Below are 19,454 nucleotides of genomic sequence, written 5' to 3'. Positions count from 1 at the left end.
AAGGGGCGCTATAAAAATAGCTCTTCGGTGATTTTGTGCTGGTCACCTCTTACAACAGGAAGAAATCATCCGTATGTACTACGAGCACCAGGAAGAGGAGTATACCGACTTCCTGTTTTCAAGAGGCGAACTTTTCAGATAAAATGATGTGATATTTGTAGTTACTCGGTTAACAATCTGCAGCGTCAAGGCAGTGTATATACGGCAACTGTGCAGAGCGGCCCGGATCGGTCGTCTTTTAAATGATCTGGTATCAATCGGTCTGTCCATTGTAAGAGGAGGCTGAATTGATATTGACAGATCAAAATATTGGGTGTCTGCCGTACGGGCTGAGTGTGAGGTTTGCGGAGCACGGTCAAGATGCACCGCAGAGGTGTGGGAGCCGGCGCTATAGCCAAGAAAAAGCTGGCAGAGGTAATCAACCTGCAGCCCGTTCCACACCGACAGCATATTTCGTTCGAGGTCTAAGGACAGCCAGTTCAGCATCGTCTTGGTGGCAAAATAACCAGCCATTCGACGGTTTTCAGGACAATATGAGTCATGTAACGAGATTAAATTGTTTTCCCAATTGATCATAGTGTGAATAACTAATAAATACAATCGAATATAAATAGGTAAGACATACACGCATAAGACATAAAATATGAGGCAAACATATAGGCTACATTTAAACGCCTGATTTGGTGGGACGAGTATGCAAACAGGCAATAGTATTGAATGAATAGATGAGGAGAATGTGAAATGAACAGATGAAATGGATTGAGAGAAGTTACTGGCTGTTTAGCGGCAATACTTTTATAATGCGATTTATTTGCCAAAACGATTATGGCAGTGAATGTTTTCGTTAAGCGTTGATAATCGACTGTGTACATGATTTATGCATGATTTATGCGTTTCCGTAGGTGTACATACGTGATTATTAGAATAAAAGTAACGGCAGTGTTTTCCGATTCATTTATTTTTTTCAGGCCAAGTATAAAGAAAGAGGAACGGTCCTTGCAGAAGATCAGATTGCACAGGTTAGTCGGCATACTTTTGTGCAGTTTCTCAGTAATTTTTTAAACTAGCAACTCATATGTGCTAATCTAGGCCGTAGGATGTATTCCTGGTGGAACACTTGCCGTGGACAGCAACAACAGAGTAGGGAAATTTGTCACATACCCAACTGGTTTTGCAGGCAAAGGATGAAATTTGGAGGATGTGGAATAATGCACTTGGGGGGGTTGTAGTTTTAAGGGGACAATTCACTAAAGTAAATAACAGGGGATGTAATTGCCTAGTGTACTGACCCTGTGAACGTCAGTATTGGTATATTCTCACCAAGCCCAACTATAAAGCAATGCACACGCAGTCCGACAGACACCTAGGGCAAGTGACTGAAACTATTATGGTTGGAATAGTAAAGAAGGCCATTTCACAGCACAGTGGAGAAGTTCTGGCTGTAGAGTGTGAAGGCTGCTCCATAATATAAGTGAAAGAGTTGCAAAGAAGGAATTTGTAGACGACTATCAAGGATTTTTTGCAATGTTCTTATTTCAAAAGGGAGTTAACAATGGTGCTTGTCTTGTTTGACCATCCAAGTCAGAAACTCAAAATTCCCACCAGGAAGTTGCACTTGAATGGCTGACATTGTGGGGCTGCTGACTGGAAGATTGAAGTTGGCGATGTGGCAACGTGGAACTTCTCAGCTTAAAAGAATGACACATACTCTACCACTGCAACGGGCACTGCTAAAGCAACACTATTCTGGCATTTTGAAATCTTCATGATAAAAATCGCTGAGCCGTGGGTGGGTCCTTGATAATCTTGTCGTAAAGATTTCAAAATATCACGGTATGCCATATTAATGTAATACTGCCCAAGCCAAACTATAACAACTTGAAAACTGTTCATAAAAGTTCACCTGTTTCACTGCATTGCTTGTATTTGTGTTTGTTGCAATACATCTGCCCTCTCCTGGTTCGATGGCACATTACTGCTGTATGCATGTACCGACCACAACCATCCACATCTGCAGCCAAATGTAGTATGAACACAAGCTTTGGCACACATGACTGTCCTCAGCCTGAAAGTGCACGTGGAAATTTGAAGTATGAATTGGTCTTTACACTCTGTTATATTTTGAATTGTGTGTAGGTCTTCAGCTGAGATGTATGTTGGTATAGGCAAAATATTATTAAACATTGTGTTTCTTTCTAGATGTCCAAACAGCTGGAAACCTTCAAAACCCACTTAGAAGAGTTTGCCAGTAAGCATAAGCAGGAGATCCGGAAAAACTCCCAGTTTCGTGTGCAGTTCCAGGAAATGTGCGCTACCATTGGAGTGGACCCTCTAGCCTGTAAGATCCATATTCCTGATTTCGTCAGAGTGCGTGTGCAAGCTGATAGAAGTGAAGTATAAGGATTTTTTTTAAACAATCTGTTATACGTGTATTATTTTGACAAAAAATGCTCAGGTTTCCAAAATTTAGCTCAACTTTTTAAATATTTGGTCCCCTACCAATGAACACTGAAGCAATCCATCCATTCATCTTCCATATGCTAATCTTAGTCAAGGTTCTGCACAAGGTGCAGGCCTGGGTATGTGTCCTGTACCGGATATGTCCGCAGCAGATACATTGATGGACATATTCCTTTAGTCAACATGGCACTCTTTCTATGTACTTTGAGTCGTTTAATGACACACTACTAAAAGAAAGTTAATTTCACTTTTTGATATCGGCAGAACCTTAGCATGAATCCATGCCAGCTGCAGTATTGACCCGTTTTTCACTTTCTGCAATGGGCTTTACATGGTCTTAAGCCTTACAGTTTTAAGTAGATAATTGCATTTACCTTTTCAAGGTCTATAACACGTTTTTCCATTCTTTTTTTATTCATTGACCACTGTATTCTCATAAACCCAAGTGCTTTGCCAAACAATTTCAAATATAGTACTGTTCGGTTTCAGTGTGTCTGACCTTTTTAACTTGTAACTCGTATATTCTTGTCAGTTGACAGGAGAATACATCATATGGACTAATGAGTCAAAATATTTGGCCATATTTGTTTACAACTGACTGTAGGGCTCAAATAGTGAGCACATGAGATTTGCATGCATGGGACCCACTAATAATGCATGGAGGATTCAGTGTCATGATCTGGGGTCGCTTTGGTGTTGATGGTCTTTCCTATATCCCTGCTAAATAATGTCAACCAGCATGTCTACATGTACATGAGCATGTAATGCCATCAGCTTCATGTCTGATTTGGCAGTTTTCAATTCTTTATCAAGAGGATAACCCAAAATGCAAAATGACTCTAGAACGAGTCATGAAGGGAAGGACAATTAACAGTACTGATTTGGCCCAGTCTCCAGATCGATGCTGAGAATAGGGGTTCCCAATCCTTGGCGATTATTCCATGGCCATGGAACGTTGGGGGTTTTGGAAGGGGGCAGTGAACTTCCATAAATAAACTATATGCTTCCAAAGCACATATTTTTTTAGTTTTTATTTTGTAGAATGGAAACTGTTACTTACGAAATCTGTCCAATCCACTCTCCCCCCTCCCCCCAATCAGGTAGCACTTCCTTTTAATGATTTTATTCTGTATAGTTCAGTAGTTAGCCTTTTCACAATTTTACGCTAGCATGTTCTCTTTCTTTTATAACAATAAAAAATATATGTATGTTTTCTGATTCTTTGTACCCAGAAGCGTGCAGGATAGGTTGATTGGTGTGTCTAAATTGGCCCTGTAGTTGTGTAAGTGTGTGCGCCCTGCGGTGTGTTGCCGACTGCCCAGTGTTGGTTCCCGCCTGCGCCCATTGTTCCCAGTATAGGCTCCGGTACCCCCCGCGACCCTAGTTGGGAATCAGTGGTTTCAGAAGATGGATGGATGGAGATTCTTTGTATTCCGTTAATCGTGTATATTTAATATTTTATAATTTTTTCAGTAAAGAATCGAATAATCAGATTGTGATAGAAATGAAAGATTTCCGAAGCACCTAGTTGTATCCTAAATAATTGTGATCAAATTGCCTTGGGGCCAATGATTTACAACCTACAGATTTGCCATCCTTTGCTCAACTCCTTAAAATATAGCTGCCTGTATACAGCAGCTTGTATGGAATGTGAAGACAGGTGTAGCCTGTTAGTGCATTAAATCTTAATGGCACTAATTCTCCACGTACAATGTGGTTTTCACAAGTACATCTGACTTGCTCTTCTAACTGCTGACATATTTCTGTATGTTGAACAGCGGGTAAAGGGTTCTGGTCAGAAATGCTTGGCGTCGGGGATTTCTATTATGAGCTTGGAGTGCAGATCATTGAAGTGTGTTTGGCCTTGAAACACAGAAACGGAGGTGAGCGCTCTATTTCTTTTTCTTCTTTGTTATGCCCATATGCCCCCTGCTGGAATTGGATAAAATGTGGTGTCGTTAGTTTTTTTTTTTGTTGAATGTGCATTATTCAGAATAACTTCAAAGACTGATGTTTTGGTTTCCCATAAACAAGGCAAAATGTGACTGTTGTCTATATCCCAGACATTATCCCTAGATAATTTAAAAGAGCTTAAACAAACCTTTTTGATGTGTAAAGCTGATAGAATCTTTACTTAACACTTGTAGCTGTTAGCACAATTTTCATGACAGGCCTATCGACTTATCGCACCATACATGGACATAACTTTGATCATTTTTGTCTGACCTCCATATTGGCAAATTGTGTTTACATAACAATGAACGTCCCCCACTTTTTAGCCTGTAACGCTGCTGCTGCCCCAGTCCCAGTGTATATGGGAAAGCTCTGAAGTCAGATATATGAAGAATAAATAAGAATTTTACTAAAACGATGTACTTACAGTACACAAGGCAAAGTTATAATTATTAATGAAAACATTAACGTAAAATAAGATACGAAAATAAAACTAAGACTAGACAAAATCTATAAATATTGGTCCTGAAACCAAATGAGGTAAAAATAACTAATGTACAGTACTTATTGTTACTGTTACTTTTAAATGCTATTTAGCTAAAGTGAAGTTTTGTATCTTTGGCCCTCTTGTGTAAAGAACTTAAACTGTAGAAATAGCAAACAGTGCCACATCGCAACATTTTGTGGTAGCAAGAAAAGTCCAGTAACTTTGTCTACCCCGAGAAATATTAATAAAGTGTAAAGTAAAATGTATAACAATTACATTTAAAAATAAAAACGGATGAAACCATACCTAAAAATAAACTAGAAATGAAAATAAAAAAATATAAAAACTATATTAATAAATCAAAATGCTAGTGACACTGCCAGACATACAGAGGTATATCGTGTTGCAGTACAAACGTATTTTAAGTTTGTAGCCATCTGGGAGTCTTTATAATCCTGTAGCGATGAATCATAGATGATGGTATTTTCCGGACTTTCTCATTCAACCGTTCTTCAAATCCGCTATCCATTCTGGTTATCATTCGAGCATAGATGGTAGAAAAAGGTATTTATATACAATCTTTGGTCTGATTTTTTTCTGACTTCCTGCTACTTTTCCCCTGGCCAATAAACGATCGAGGTCACTCTGCAAATCTGGGTTGGCGGTATATTGTCCGTAAAGGAATGAATGACTGTATAGATTCCTGTGCCAAATGTTTCATGTATAATGCAGTTTTTGTTAACAGAGCGGTAGAGTCCATTTTATCTATTTTTTATGTTTCATTTATTTAGGATATTTACATTTTTTGACATTACATCCGTCCATCCATTTTCTGTGACTTCTTATCCTATTTAGAGTAGAAGGAGGTCCGCAGCCTATCCAAGAGGCTACGGCCACAAGGCAGGGAACAACCCAGAATTGGGCACTAGCCCATTGCAGGGCACACTCGCACACCAATCCTTTTGACATTACAATGTCTGTATATTCTTAAGAATTAAAAGTTCATTGCTATTTGAAAGGCTATACATGCATTATTATACTATTATTATTATCAGTGGCTTAAAATGATTTAAAAATGAGAATAATATCGTTTATCTCATTTTTTTTCTGGGATAATACATCAGCCAATGGAAACTGTTGTTGTGACAGGCCTAGCTGTTGCTGCTATAACCACAAAATTATGGAGAGCTCATTGTAACTTTTATCATCTCAGACAATGTGGCATCAATGGGAGGATTTAACTACTATTGAAATGCCCTGTACACATTTTAAATTTACATCTTATTGAGGAATGCATTTTCTTGAAATACCTATTCTCTGTAATGTAGCATAGAGTGATAGATCACCAGTATGGTGAGTGAGTACATGACCACTTATGAACACCCTGCAATGGATTGCCTTCCCATCCAGGATAGGCCTTCACTTAGGGTATAATAAACTAATTTGATTTGATTAGCTGTTACTATAACTGAATGTGCAGTCTCAGGTGTCTCTAAGAGTAATTTTGTCTTGAACTGTTTAACATAATGATGTGTTATTAATTTTTCTGTTCCTGTTTCAGGACTCATTACTTTGGATGAACTCCATCAACGAGTACTTAAGGGAAGGGGGAAGTTTGCTCAGGATGTCAGCCAGTGAGTACTGTTTACTAGCTGCCTTGTTACACTTTTTACGCAAAAAAACGGGTATTGATAAGGCAGACAGAGTAAGGGATTGTCTCACAGGGATGACCTGGTACGAGCCATCAAGAAGCTAAAGGCCATGGGCAATGGCTTCGGGATGATCCCCGTGGGAGGATCTTACCTCGTACAGTCAGTCCCAGCGGAACTGAACATGGATCATACTGTAGTCTTGCAGCTTGCTGAGGTAAGTGGGATTACAGAATAAGAGTCTCCAGTCTTTATTTACTGAAGCATTTTATAAATACTCCTAGCTGAAAGTGAATTTGGGTATTAAAGACCTATTTCCCTTAACTGTTGGAGTGCCAAGTGAACCACATTTCATTATCTAAAACAAAGGAAGTTGAAACTGTCGAAGAAGATCTGAAGAACAAGTGCAGTAGATTCATTTCTTTTTTTCTTCAACAGAAGAAGGGCTATGTGACAGTGAGTGAGATCAAGGAAAGCCTGAAGTGGGAAACGGAGCGGGCCAGCCATGTTCTGGTAGGTGGAGACTTAGACTGATGAATGGAACAGGCTAGAGCAAAAGTCATTCTATAGACATGGCTTACAGGCTGTACAATGAATTTGTCTCTACTGTTGTTTAAGGAGTGTTAGCGCTGTAATCTTCTTGGATGCAATATAGAAGATAAGCATAGTAGTCTGATGAGAGTTCATTTTCAGGTTATTTTTTTTATAAGGATGTACAAATATTAAGTTAGTGCCACCTGAGATCACAAAACGTGTTTCAGTATCTGGTCGATGCTTAAGCCCGGTTTGCTGCCTTGACCTCCTTTTTAGGACCACCTGCTGAAAGAAGGTCTGGCCTGGCTGGACACCCAAGCTTCGGGGGAATCTCAGTATTGGCTTCCTGCCCTCTTCTCTGAGCTGTCCTCGCAAGATGTCACACCTGAGGAGGCCAATCAGATGGTCCCCTGAAATAGTCTGTTTTAGCAAATTGGAAGGAAGTTCAAATGGAAAAAAGGTTATTTTCTGCTTGTGAAAAGATTTTCAATGTATCCCGAATGATATATATGTATATATTATATATACACACACGTGTTTTTTTTTCATATTAGATATATATTTCTAATTAACTGAACAAAACATGGTGAATGTTATATAATTTTTAAAATTCATTTAGTTTTATTTTAGCTGCAGATTAAAGTTGATAGCAAACATTTTGTACTCAATTTCAGTTTTCATGTTTTTGTACAAACAGGCAAAGGATTAACATTTTAACCTTCTCTCTCCCTTTGTTCAATAAACATGTTAATGGAGGAAGCATTCTGAGCTGCAGTGTGAGGTATACAAACTGCAAACTCGATTTATTTTAAGAGGAAAAAGCTTTAAAACAATTATAGATGCTCCTCTACTTACGAATGAGATACGAATGGGTGTTCGTAACTTGATATGTTCGGAAGTCGTTATTGAACATCATTTTAATGGTATATGCAAGTACTAAGAACTAGGATGCTGGCAGTACGCACGCTACACTGCTGCACGGTGGGAGTAGCGGCCAGAAGTTGTACTAGATGGAATTGGTGTGCAGAAAAAATATTTGTTGTGGACAGGAAATAGGAGCCCAATGAACATAATTTGGACTTACAGTCCTCTTTGTTAATATGTCTGAAAGTTCATAAGCAGAGGAGTGTCTGTACATAATTTATAAGTGTAAAGTGTTTCCTCAAGAATTAAGCAGATGCACGGACAAGATTGATTAAGACAACACAGTCTCAGTTATGGGACCAAGCTGCGGAGTTCCCTGATCATTGCTTGAAATATCACAGCTGTTTCTTCTGCATAGCTAATGTGCACCTGCCCCATGAACTCATCTTTTTCACACCTGAATTCTTTGCTCGCACCTCCTGACTTGTGGGCTGTTATTGACTTATCCTTGTGCTTCCATGTTCCATGGTGTATTTGCGACCAAAAATATGCATGAGGTTGAGATGGATCCACTACTGCCAATAGTGCCCTGTGCTTCCTGGGAGAAGCTTCAGGTTCACTCTGACCATGTGTTGTGCTTATGCAAGATGGATGGAAAATGATTATTATATTGCCAATTTTGTTTTTATCCCTTGTTTTCCATAACTGCTCATCCTGTGCAGTTTTGCACTGGGTCTATCCCCAGGGGGTTTGCACATTTCCATTTGTTTGCACAGATTTCTTCCAGCAAACGTCACTAAACTGGGCATAATAAACGTTTGTCACTGAAGAGCTGGCCTCCCATCCAGGGAATACCAAGCCTGGGACAGGTTCAAGGTGTGCGATAACCCTAAACTGAATAAACAGTTATGAAAGATGGACGGGCACAATTCTTGGAATACATTCTCATTTCTTTAAAGAAAATGCTTTCCTCTTTATAGGGATCCAGTATTGCTGGTGCTTATACCTGTATTATTATTTTATTATTAACAAAGGTACAAATAACAATGGGCAAAGTATCCCAATATAGTAAAATTCATCAAGGAGTGAAAGCATACACATCAGTGAACACAGAAAAGCAGTTGATTTGGCTAGTTGCTAAGTACATTGCTGTTGACGTTGTTAAGAGTCGATTTCGTTGGATCTTTTCATTGAAAATCTGCGTTTTACAGGATTTACAAAAACACAGCTCCTTCAGTGTTCCAAGTATCTACCAAGGTAAAATTAGCATCCCCTCAACGTCACATCCTACCTCCTCCTCGGTAATTCTCTCAAAACGATTTTTTTTCAATGGTGGGGAGGGGTCATAAACACACCGCGTTGATGACGTCACTTATGCGACAGAATAATTAAAAAACAGCCGAAAACGTCATGTGATCGCGCGTCCGAAATTGATCGTTTTGTTTTTTGCTGCGAAGGTGTAGTGCATAGTGGGAAATGATTTTCCTAATGAGAAGTACTGTTTGAACAATCCGCCTTTCCCGTGGAGAGATCAACTTCATGGATGCCTGCCAGCCACCCAGGTCACGCCCTCTTCACACTCCTGCCCTCTGGAAAGCACTGCCGGTGCATCAACAACCGCGCGACCTGTTTCAGAGACTTTCTTTTCCCAAGCCATCAGGTGACCTACATATATCCAGCTACCGCATTGCATTGCATACTGTTGTCAATATACCACTTATGCATTTGGTCGGTATTTACCATGCCGTTTGAAATTTGCCATAATAATTTAATTACTACTGTTGTATTTAACCTATATGCAGCTCTACTGGAAACCAGAACTCACCTATGAAAAAAAACTGCATTTTCAGTAATAAGTAAATTTTGAATTCATACATTCAACTGTATACATTTTAAAGTCAGTATTAAATTCAGTAAACCTTGAGGCTCCTGCTGGAGCATCATAGCTGTTTCTCCATCCCTTTTGCTTATCCCATGTTGCTCTCCATGAATGACACACATGCTGTATACTGGTGAGAGCAGGTTTTGGGGTGGGGTGGCTACAGTGCAGGGTTAGCAAGTGTGCAACACCCATGGAGCAAATGGAGTTAAGGGCCTTGCTCAGGAACCCAATGGTAGCATAAGTCTACTGGTCCTGGGATTTGAACCAGTAAGCTTCTAATCATAGGCACAAAGTCCTAACCTGCTGAGCTACACAGAGCCCCCTCTTTGGCCCCAGCTTACCGTAGCAGTACCTAGGAAGTGGCCACCCAGTTTGGCCATGTCAGCCATCTCAGCAGGGGTTGCTGGCTCCACTTGGCAGATGAATGGCACTTCGGCATGAGACAGTCCTCACAAACAGGTCCATAGTGACCTTTTCCACCGCCTACTGCCAGCACTGCACCAGATGAAGAATAACAAATCTGGCTGAGGCAGATAACTCCAGCTGTGAAAATGGAACACCACAGTGATGGGAGAAAGGCTTGACTGAGCCAGTAACTCTGCCTTCAGGCCATCACTCTTCTGACTCCATCTAGAGTAGGGAGTGGTTGATAGCCTGTATCTCCCGCATAAGATATGGAGCCAGGATACAGGTCCTGTCCTGGTGCAACCGCACTCCATCCCCACAGTATTATTGTGAGATAAGCCGCTGTTTCATCCTTAGCCATCAATTTGATAAGGAATGGATGTGACAAGGGGCAGGCTACCGGATTCCTGTCCAGGCCCAGGCATAGAGCAGCAGCAGATTAGAAGTAGTGGACGATCACATGGAGCCTGGCAATGATCTACTGACGACTCCACAGGAACGTTAGCAACAGCTGCCACAGAAATTTGGTGATTGTGTCTCCCTCTGTCCCTCATTTGGGGGGCGGGAGACCACACGTTGGGTCGGTGTCACATTGTATTATGTATGCAATAAATAATAATAATAATTTGCTACTGCCACGTTATACATATTCAATTGCACTACAGAACTAGTCTAAACTCCAACGCAAAAACGTCATATTTATGTAAGCCAGTTCTCCCATTTTTAAACATTATCTTAATATTTTAGATATTAAAATAATATAATACATATTTATTTATTATAAATTTATATTATATAAAAGTTTAAATGGTTTAACTATGTACCACTGCCACACAAAAAAGATTAAAAGTAGAATCTAGGTGTGCATAACATAACCATAAAGTTATCAATCTGACCTACTTGTGTATCATTCTGTCACAAGCTACAGAGACGTTCAGAGTGCAGAATCACAAAGAAATGTATCTATAATAACCCACCCATTTTCCATAACTACTTCTCTGTAGGGTTGGTGTGAACTTGGAGCTGACCACCGTGCTACCCACTGAGCCCCTACACCACACACATAAATATTATATAACATTAATATGATATGAATTTAAACTGAGGCAAGGTGGAAGCAGAAAGCACAGCAAGTAAAAGCCAGACAATCGTGGATTTACTCACTTTTCAATGCATATTTGGCTCCTTTAATATTTCCACTTCACCAACAATAACCTGGTTTTGAGTAGTTCACATTTCTAAACTTGGACAAGTACAGCAAATTTTTAGATTCCTCACAGCACTTGGACAATGTGACAACACTGGCCAGTTCTTCCAGAGTTCTTACAAAACTGCCAAATCCCACTTTAGCGGAACTGCATTCTGCGTTATGTTAACCATCTACTGTTTAACATGAATAATCGCAATTTGCTAGTTCATTACCTTGTAGTACCACCCTCTGCTGTCATATGAATAAAGGACGAGAGAACATATAAGATGAGGAAGATCAAGACACAAAAATAAACAACCTTCTGTAAAGGCTTCCATTTGCATCAGGAAATTCCAAAATAGGCACTTTAATGAGAGATGTCAGTTAAAGTTTGTTATAACAGTCCAGTTCATTGCTGTAGTCATATACGTTGGTCTAATGTTTCATATTCCATTAATTAAAGCGCACCAGCCCCTTTATTTTATGAAAATAATACTTGTGTCATCACTGGTGCAAAGCATGCTGGCATCTGGGCATCTCTGTTCTTGGAAAGGTGAAGAATCAAATACAAACTGACCATTCTGGTTAAGTTCTGCTTTGCCTAACCAAATAATTATTAACACATGCATAAACAGCATTATTTGAAGACCAAATATATGGACCCGATAATCAAGTCATATAGACGAAATAGAATATGAATTGCCGGAAAAAATTTATGTGAATTTCAACACGAATTAATCTCGATAATTGTATATCGTATTTTTTGTTTTAAATTTGTATTAGCCCAAAAGTCTAAATCTGGTGCTTATTTAAAAGACAAAATTAGCAAGACAGCCTATTTTTATTTGACATTATTGGACTGAATTTACGTTGTGATAGCTTGAAGATTAAAACACCAGCATTGCGGAGCTTAAAATGCAACATCTACCACCCGCAATAGTGAAGAGAGTTATAGCCTTGATTGGGAGCAGATGACATTTAAACTTTGAGAGGATGCAAAACTTCAAAAGACAATTTGTACATTGAAAATGAAAAAAAAAACAGAAAAAGAAAATCAATCTAAATATCTCCATGCACAAAAAGACCATCCACCGTGTCCCCTGAGACATGAAGAACTGAATGATCACATTTCAACAGGTTGCAGATACAACCATTCTAAAGAAGTATTCTATATACAACTGTGCTGCCTAGAATCATTTTCAGAAACCAGTCATACGGCTTCGTCCTATGCATCGCTGCAATTCAGCTTGCTAAACCAAGGGCAGCCATTGTTTTCAATCAAAATATTTCCCCATTACAAGGTTTCTTATTATACATAACAGGTGGGTAAGATTCATGTTTAGTAATTATTATTATTATTATTATTTTTTTTACAAAACTCCTCCAGGTATTTACATTAGAGAAGCTGGCACTGCAAACTATCAAAACACAGGATGGAATCTCAGCCCCGGAAAACATCCACAAACTGATAATATGTATATCCGTGAAGCCTTATCTTTCCATTAAACTTTATCCAGGTAAATATCTAATTATTACAAATGTGATTTTTAACCTTTTTACACCATCTTTAATCTTTCAGAACTTTATATATATATATATAGGTATTTATTAGCACTGTTTTGCCATTTGAATTATAATCCTTCTCATGATACAAAAACTGATTCCAAACTATTAACTCCTAAAGAAAAATCCACTCGCACACACACACTAGAATTGCAAGACACAGGACTGGGTGTGTGCTTGTAATGTATCTCACTTTAAAACTCTTCCACGTAAGACTTACCATACTCTATGGAACATGACTGCTCCATCAACCCAAAGAAATGCTATCAAATAGCAGTTCCTAATAGTGGTAGTACATCTTAGACAATCTAGCAGATGCAGAAAGGTCTACCATATTAAGTTTCTGTATTAATCCACTGGTCTGAAATCCATCATAAGGAACCATGATGAGCAGGACGCATATCCAGTCCCTCCTTCACGTTCTTGCCATCACTGTGTCCTTAGAAATCTCCTTCTGGAAGCATGAGATATCATTGGTGTGAGAACGACAGAGCAGGTGCTGAATGAAGACAACCAAACAGTACAAAGATATAGATGCGCCTCTTGTCTATTGCCAGTCAGAAACCATTGCCTGTTGGTGTACAGGAACTGTTCTTTTTATTATTACCTAAACCTGTCCAGCTCTTAAAAATGAATCTTCGTCCAGAACCCACAGAACTCACAGAACCCTTGCTTTGTTTATGTTAAAGTTTCCATGAATGGAGAAGAATGCATCTCCCAGATCCACAGCAAAGTTGAGTATCAAGCGCTCCGCAGGAGTTGGGGTTAGTTCACGTGTCGGCCCAGGGTTACAGCTTGGAGCTGCCCTGGCTATCCGGGTCTGTGCCAGAGGAGCTGGTGTCAGAGTCCGTATCAGCGTCATTGTCCTCCATCTGGCATTTCTCACGTACCCGCTGCTGGACGGCTTGGAGTCTCACCAGCAGGCTTTGGTAGTCGAAATGGCCCCGTTTTTCTCCAAATGGGTCCTCCAAGAAACAAACAAAATAAGCAAAACCATATTTTATTTTAAACATGAATACACATTCAATTTATTTATATCAGTGAAATATAACGCATCAATGTGTAAGGTTAACAAGTTAATGCGTTTTTTATTGCATGGAGTATTTTGTTGCCAAAATGTGAGAATAGTATGAGGAAAGTTTCAAACAGAGACCTAAAGATATGACAACGGTGTGCTAAAGCAAAAAAAATAATTAATAATACCAACTACAAATAACTGCACCAAGATAAAGTGCTTCTACTAATCACTGAGATTAGGAGGACCCAGAAAAATTAATTTCACCATTTTGAGTTCAGCGTAAAAGACTTCACCTTCATAACTTCCGTTTAATGATTCAGATGTTTGATTAAATATGTCTCATTTTGCAATTCCTAAATACTCTCTCACACATAAACACTAATTCAGGCTGGTTAGTAATTTACTATTTTATATTACTATTATTATTAGTAGTAGTATTATAATTTTTGAGTTATTGGCATTTCCTGGAAACAATGAATAACAGTAAATTGTTTGCACAGTATTTTTCTAATCTTAACTATAGCAATGGTTATAATATCAGTATGATGAAGTATTTATTTACTCTGTAACCTAACTTGAAAGTTGCTATCCTTTATCATTAGCACATTATAGCCCTCTAAACGTTATACTGACTTACTGTAAACCTGAAACTGAAGCCATGTTACCTGCATGGTCTGTCCCTGGAGATGTAGGCGCTCTTTGCACACACTTTCGTAAAAGTCATAGTACTCCAGGAAGGACTTTTCCATTACACTCCTATAACAAAAGTAACACATATATTCCAACAGGAAAGCACAAGTACCACCACAAACCTCTAAAATGGTTTGGAGGTTTACGGTCAAGAAAATGAGTGACAGCAAACAGCCGGCAATAACTTCCCCATGAATGACTTTTATCATACACATGTGCATGAATGTCTTTGTATGTAGAAAATGGGGGAAATATATGTTTGTATTCACTGAATATGCAAACAGGTGAAGGTAGAAAAAGCTACATTACATTATTTAATTCCGCAGACACTTATCCAAAGTGAAGATAATGCCATTCAGAAGGCAAGGTCTGGAAGATCAGACTGTGGTCAGCAGAGTAACATCACCCAGATATTACTCAGCATCCAGGGATACTGCACATTGGCTGATACCGGTGCTCTAAACCCCAAAATTGCCTGACCTGTGCATTAATGTGTCAGTGTCTCTCATGATGAATAAGAGGTGATAGGCAAAAACTACTCATTTTCCCCAAGGGGATTAAGTACAGTTATTTAACTTGTATAAATTTAATTTTTACACAGCTAACTTTAGCAAGGGCCTAATTATATTAACAGATGTAAGAGAACTTTCATAGACAAACATTCCGGCAGAGAGAATTATTAGAACAAGACCACTTAGAGACGTAATGGAAGTTGTGCTAGAGGCAATAAACCCTTCAATGGCAATTTTCAGAGAGCCTGCCATCGTTCTGCATTCTTTTGCTGCTTTGTTTTTTAAAATACGGGTAAGAGAAAACTTACCAGAGGGCCTCGGGGCAGGGGCACTTCCCGTCGAGCATGTCACACACGGCCACTCGCATCGTCTCATGGCGGATGCATTCATTGTAGTTCTTACTGTCGCCTGGGTGTCTTTCCTGTGACAGACACACGAGCTCAGAACTTGAGAATAGGGCTGCATGATTTCACACTGCGGTGTAACTGAGATCACATGGCGCATGCGCAATAAGAGGACGGGTGGAACATTAGTCCGGTCGCTGGTGTTTTTGTACTATATGGTCGTTTACTTATGCCCACAATTTGGTAAGCAGATTAGAAATACGCCTAATTAGAGAGGTGTATTGCGACGCCCAAATTTAGTAATCTGTATAAATTCAGCACGTCCTTATGTTTATTAAATTGTGTTAGCGGAGCCTGCCACAAATGACTGTTTTGCTAATAATAATAATTAATATTTGGTAATATTAATCTGCTTGGTATAAAGCACTGACGTGCCTATGAGGAAAAGGACAGATCAAAAGCCACAGCATCTTTTAAACAGGAGATATCATAGATAATCCCGCGGTGTCACAGATACTCCTTGCAGTTTAAAGTCTGACAAGGTTATTAAAGATACACCGAATCTATATAGATTACTAACTTTTGGGCATCAAAAAACACGTCTCAGCAATATTTTTGGTGCACTACTAATCTGCTCACCAAAAAAAGTAATTGTCCATATAGTACAAAAACACCAGCGTCTGGACTGTTTCACCCGCTGTCCAAAGCCCAGGTGATCATTGGGCATATGCCATATAATTATGATGGGATATCCTGCACCCCTACTTGCAAGTTTTCATTGGCTTTTAAAACCTTATTACAAGCTGAGTCTTCTCCCTTTTTAGCTCAGGGACTTGCAAAGCCCCAAACTGTACAGTAGCATTCATTACCTGTCGGCATTTGGCACAATGTAAAGTTTTGTGTATGATAGACATGTTTATAATTGTCAAGAAGTTTAGCCCGGCTGCACACCTGTTCGAAGCCAGGCTCGTTATGATAGGGGTTCTCTGTCATAAGGGACTGAATGGAGATCAGAACAGAGGAAATGCTCTGGGCTGGACTCCATGCCGGACCAGTCCATGTCCTGCAAAATGACATAGAACAGGGAAAGGGACATTTCAACTATATAAATTAAATCATAATATAAAAAGAAACTAGGTTAAACAGAACATGATGTACCTCACAGATCTTCTTGTGTTTGGGTGAGTGTTTGCTACATGAGAGGTCTACAGCAACTCCAACTGGAATGCAGTGGTGAGGCAGTGTTCGTGATGAAAGTCTGCTTTTCAGTTAAGATGCTATAAGCTTGTGTAAAAGAATAAAATGTACTGAACACTAACTGTGTAGGATGATACATGTCAGCATATTATGTAATTGACTTTTGAGCTTAATAATGTCATACAGTTCCACCTTGACATTTAATGTTCTTGAGTAAAGGACAAGTGGTGACACCCTGAAGAACTTTATACTCAACTGCGCTTGATTTCAGTTATGAAAAACTGCCATTCATTAGCATTGCCAAGAGGAAATAGTTTTAATAAAGAGATCCTGTCATCGTTGACAAGTTCCACAAACTGTGACAGAGGTGTCTATCACAATGGTGTTCACTGGAAAAATCTCCAGCAACTGACACTGTCTTATTAGGAATTCCAGTAGCAGAGCTGCAGTTATCTATTGTTTTTTTTGTGCTGATTATTATTCCAAGAATATTTTTGTACTTTGAACAAACATTAATGACCTTGAACTCTGAAACTACTTTTATTTCTTAACTGTTTATTTAATTCTGACTAAATAAAGTATATTCCTTCCATGTCAATCAAAAACACGGTGACATGTGAAAATACACTCGTGGAAGCAGATATGGTTATTTACCCGAGGATACTGAGGCACACTTTCCCATTGCGGTAGAAATTTGGGTTGAAGCGCACAGTGTTGTTGCCTGTGGTGATGAGTTTCACCCGAGGTGGATGTATTGGATAATCGGGGGGACAGCGAAACAGGAAGAGGAAGAACCCCCCTTCATAGGGGGTGTCGAAAGGTCCAGTGATCAGGGCATGGATCTGGTGAAAAAGGACATACAACTTAACACAGACCTAAAAGCATGAAACTATGATAGCAGCAACAAAGCAAAAGTTCTGCCAGTGTAGTGCGACCCAGCAGTTTGGCAGCTGGACAGTCTCCAAATCAGTAAACAGTCTGAGAGAACAGCTGATCTTTACCTTTGTCATGTCATGAGGATCTGGAACCACGAACATGCCTGGAGGAGGTTCCTTGTAAATGGACATAATATCCCTATAAGAGAAATAAATGTGTAAAAAATAAAATAAAAAAAAATATATAATAAAAATATTTCATCATCCGGGTAGGACAGACACCTATCTACGTCAAGGGAAAAACAAATAACCAAAAAGTCATTATCAGGGGCGTCCTTAGGCCTATTTTATGGGGGTTACCCAAATAACGTGTATTTATTGGCTTAAGTCATGAATAGTTTGCCATCAGCAAACTCAGCCCCCCCTGTCTATCCATCTCTAACTGCCCCTGTTCATTTCCTTTGCCAATTCGGGTAGTTCCGAAAGGCTACTTCCAAAGTCAAATAACTGTCAATGACTGAAGGCCTTTTAACAGCCCAATTAAAAAAAGCTTCAGTTTGTAAGGAAGACGCTAAAGGTTGCTTTTTAAATCAATCAAACACATCACACATATAGTCTGATTAGATTTCCGGTATTTTAGAAAATAAAATGGCATAACACACAATTTATTTTTCGATGTGCTTTTTCTTTTAACTGGCACCAACATTTTTTACATAACCGTAAATTGTCGCACCGTGAATCGGAATGATTTTATAGCTTTTGTAACTATTATGAAAAAAGCATAGGAAAATGGTGTCTCTTATGGTATCATGAGCCACAAACATGAAGAGCCAGCACAGTATTTACGTGAATATTTACAGTACCTCTTTATCCGGAGAATGCATTGCTGAGACGGCTTCTCGTTATCCCAGTCGGTACTTAGGGTCGGATCCCAGAAAGTAGAGTGTATCTGAGACAGCAGACCTGCCCCGGCCAGGTTCGGGCTTCCCGTTACCCCCAGCCCTATATTATGAACTGCGGGGGCCGCATTTGATGGCGCAAGGATGGCAGTGCCCACTGCGGTACCAAGAACACCTATGGTGGTACCAAAGCCGCTCCCCATAGTCGGTAGAGGAATATCTCCAATGCCCGGGGCCATCACGGCTAGGCCGGTCTCGGCAGCCGTAGCAGGGGACGGCGAAGCCGGGCTGTTTCCACTCGAGTCCGCTGACAGAGAATTCCCCAACGCCGGTAGCTGTGTACCGCTGCCCTGGCTGGCTCCGGCAGTCAAGCCCATTCCACCTGTCACCTCCTGCGCCGCGCTGTCCGCCATGGCCTTCAGATCCCCTTTATTCGCCGTGTATCACGACGCCGAGCCGATGCTGCGAAGTACCTCGCAATAACAGTGTTTTATCTCCCGATACAGGCCTAACCCACTGCTCCCACCGCGACCGAGGATGACTACAGTATCGAGGAAGAAAGAGGAAGGGCTCCTACAGCTGGCTGGCCTATCCAGCAAGCCGAACAGGAATTAAATATTTTTTGACAAAATCACGCGACATTGAAGACCGTTAACCGATTTTCTGAAATATTTTTCACAACGAAATTGTAACTACCAGCAACAAGCTTTACTTTCTCTTTCCATTCTGTTTTCCACCAGCGATCACTTCCTCCTTTTTTGAAAAATGCTGCTCTCTAGCGCTTACTTTCTGAACGACAATTTCTGCGCTTTAATTTCCAGCTATTTCTTGCTGACTGTAAAATACAATGATAAAGGACACAAAACGGCACATAAGGTTCTATTTATAGAATAAACAGCTATAATCTATTCATTAGCAGTCGTCTCATGAAAG

General features: G+C 39.8%; 2 protein-coding genes across 6 annotated transcripts; one reads left to right on the top strand and one right to left on the bottom strand.

Moving 5' to 3' along the window:
- Positions 1–59: 59 nt before the first annotated feature.
- snf8 (SNF8 subunit of ESCRT-II) lies at positions 60–7,842 on the top strand. Of its 4 annotated transcripts, none has more exons than XM_049015728.1 (9): positions 60–414; positions 969–1,019; positions 1,606–1,789; positions 2,200–2,338; positions 4,239–4,343; positions 6,462–6,534; positions 6,625–6,766; positions 6,988–7,062; positions 7,360–7,842. In XM_049015728.1, exons 3-9 carry the CDS (start codon positions 1,766–1,768, stop codon positions 7,495–7,497), a joined length of 696 nt encoding a protein of 231 aa, XP_048871685.1. In that variant the 5' UTR covers positions 60–414; positions 969–1,019; positions 1,606–1,765; the 3' UTR covers positions 7,498–7,842. The 4 variants fall into 4 exon arrangements, with proteins under 4 accessions (XP_048871685.1, XP_048871684.1, XP_048871683.1 ...); XM_049015727.1 differs by having other exon boundaries at positions 1,582–1,789; XM_049015726.1 differs by lacking the exon at positions 1,606–1,789 and having other exon boundaries at positions 6,991–7,062.
- A 3,556-nt stretch (positions 7,843–11,398) lies between these two features.
- ube2z (ubiquitin-conjugating enzyme E2Z) lies at positions 11,399–19,293 on the bottom strand. Of its 2 annotated transcripts, XM_049015724.1 has the most exons (8): positions 18,486–19,293; positions 17,749–17,821; positions 17,402–17,589; positions 16,502–16,613; positions 15,515–15,627; positions 14,670–14,760; positions 13,877–13,951; positions 11,399–13,440 (listed from the first exon to the last, which is right to left on the bottom strand). In XM_049015724.1, the coding sequence occupies exons 1-8, from the start codon at positions 18,932–18,934 to the stop codon at positions 13,402–13,404; spliced, it is 1,140 nt and encodes a 379-aa protein (XP_048871681.1). In that variant the 5' UTR covers positions 18,935–19,293; the 3' UTR covers positions 11,399–13,401. The 2 variants fall into 2 exon arrangements, with proteins under 2 accessions (XP_048871681.1, XP_048871680.1); XM_049015723.1 differs by having other exon boundaries at positions 11,399–13,951; positions 18,486–19,292.
- Between the last annotated feature and the right edge of the window lie 161 nt (positions 19,294–19,454).

The sequence above is a fragment of the Brienomyrus brachyistius genome, chromosome 5 (assembly GCF_023856365.1).
Source record: "Brienomyrus brachyistius isolate T26 chromosome 5, BBRACH_0.4, whole genome shotgun sequence".
Classification (NCBI taxonomy): domain Eukaryota; kingdom Metazoa; phylum Chordata; class Actinopteri; order Osteoglossiformes; family Mormyridae; genus Brienomyrus; species Brienomyrus brachyistius.
This window is presented reverse-complemented; position numbering and strand designations above follow the sequence as displayed.

Excerpts from the sequence above, each read along its gene's own strand:
- snf8 (XM_049015725.1), top strand. The coding sequence starts at position 361 with ATGCACCGCAGAGGTGTGGGAGCCGGCGCTATAGCCAAGAAAAAGCTG. Across the intron at positions 1,020-2,199 it reads CAGAAGATCAGATTGCACAG|ATGTCCAAACAGCTGGAAAC; the intron begins GTTAGTCGGCAT and ends GTTTCTTTCTAG. Across the intron at positions 6,535-6,624 it reads TTTGCTCAGGATGTCAGCCA|GGATGACCTGGTACGAGCCA; the intron begins GTGAGTACTGTT and ends ATTGTCTCACAG.
- ube2z (XM_049015723.1), bottom strand. The coding sequence starts at position 18,934 with ATGGCGGACAGCGCGGCGCAGGAGGTGACAGGTGGAATGGGCTTGACT. Across the intron at positions 17,590-17,748 it reads ATCCTCATGACATGACAAAG|ATCCATGCCCTGATCACTGG; the intron begins GTAAAGATCAGC and ends CTTTTTCACCAG. Across the intron at positions 14,761-15,514 it reads CCCTGCCCCGAGGCCCTCTG|GAGTGTAATGGAAAAGTCCT; the intron begins GTAAGTTTTCTC and ends CTTTTGTTATAG.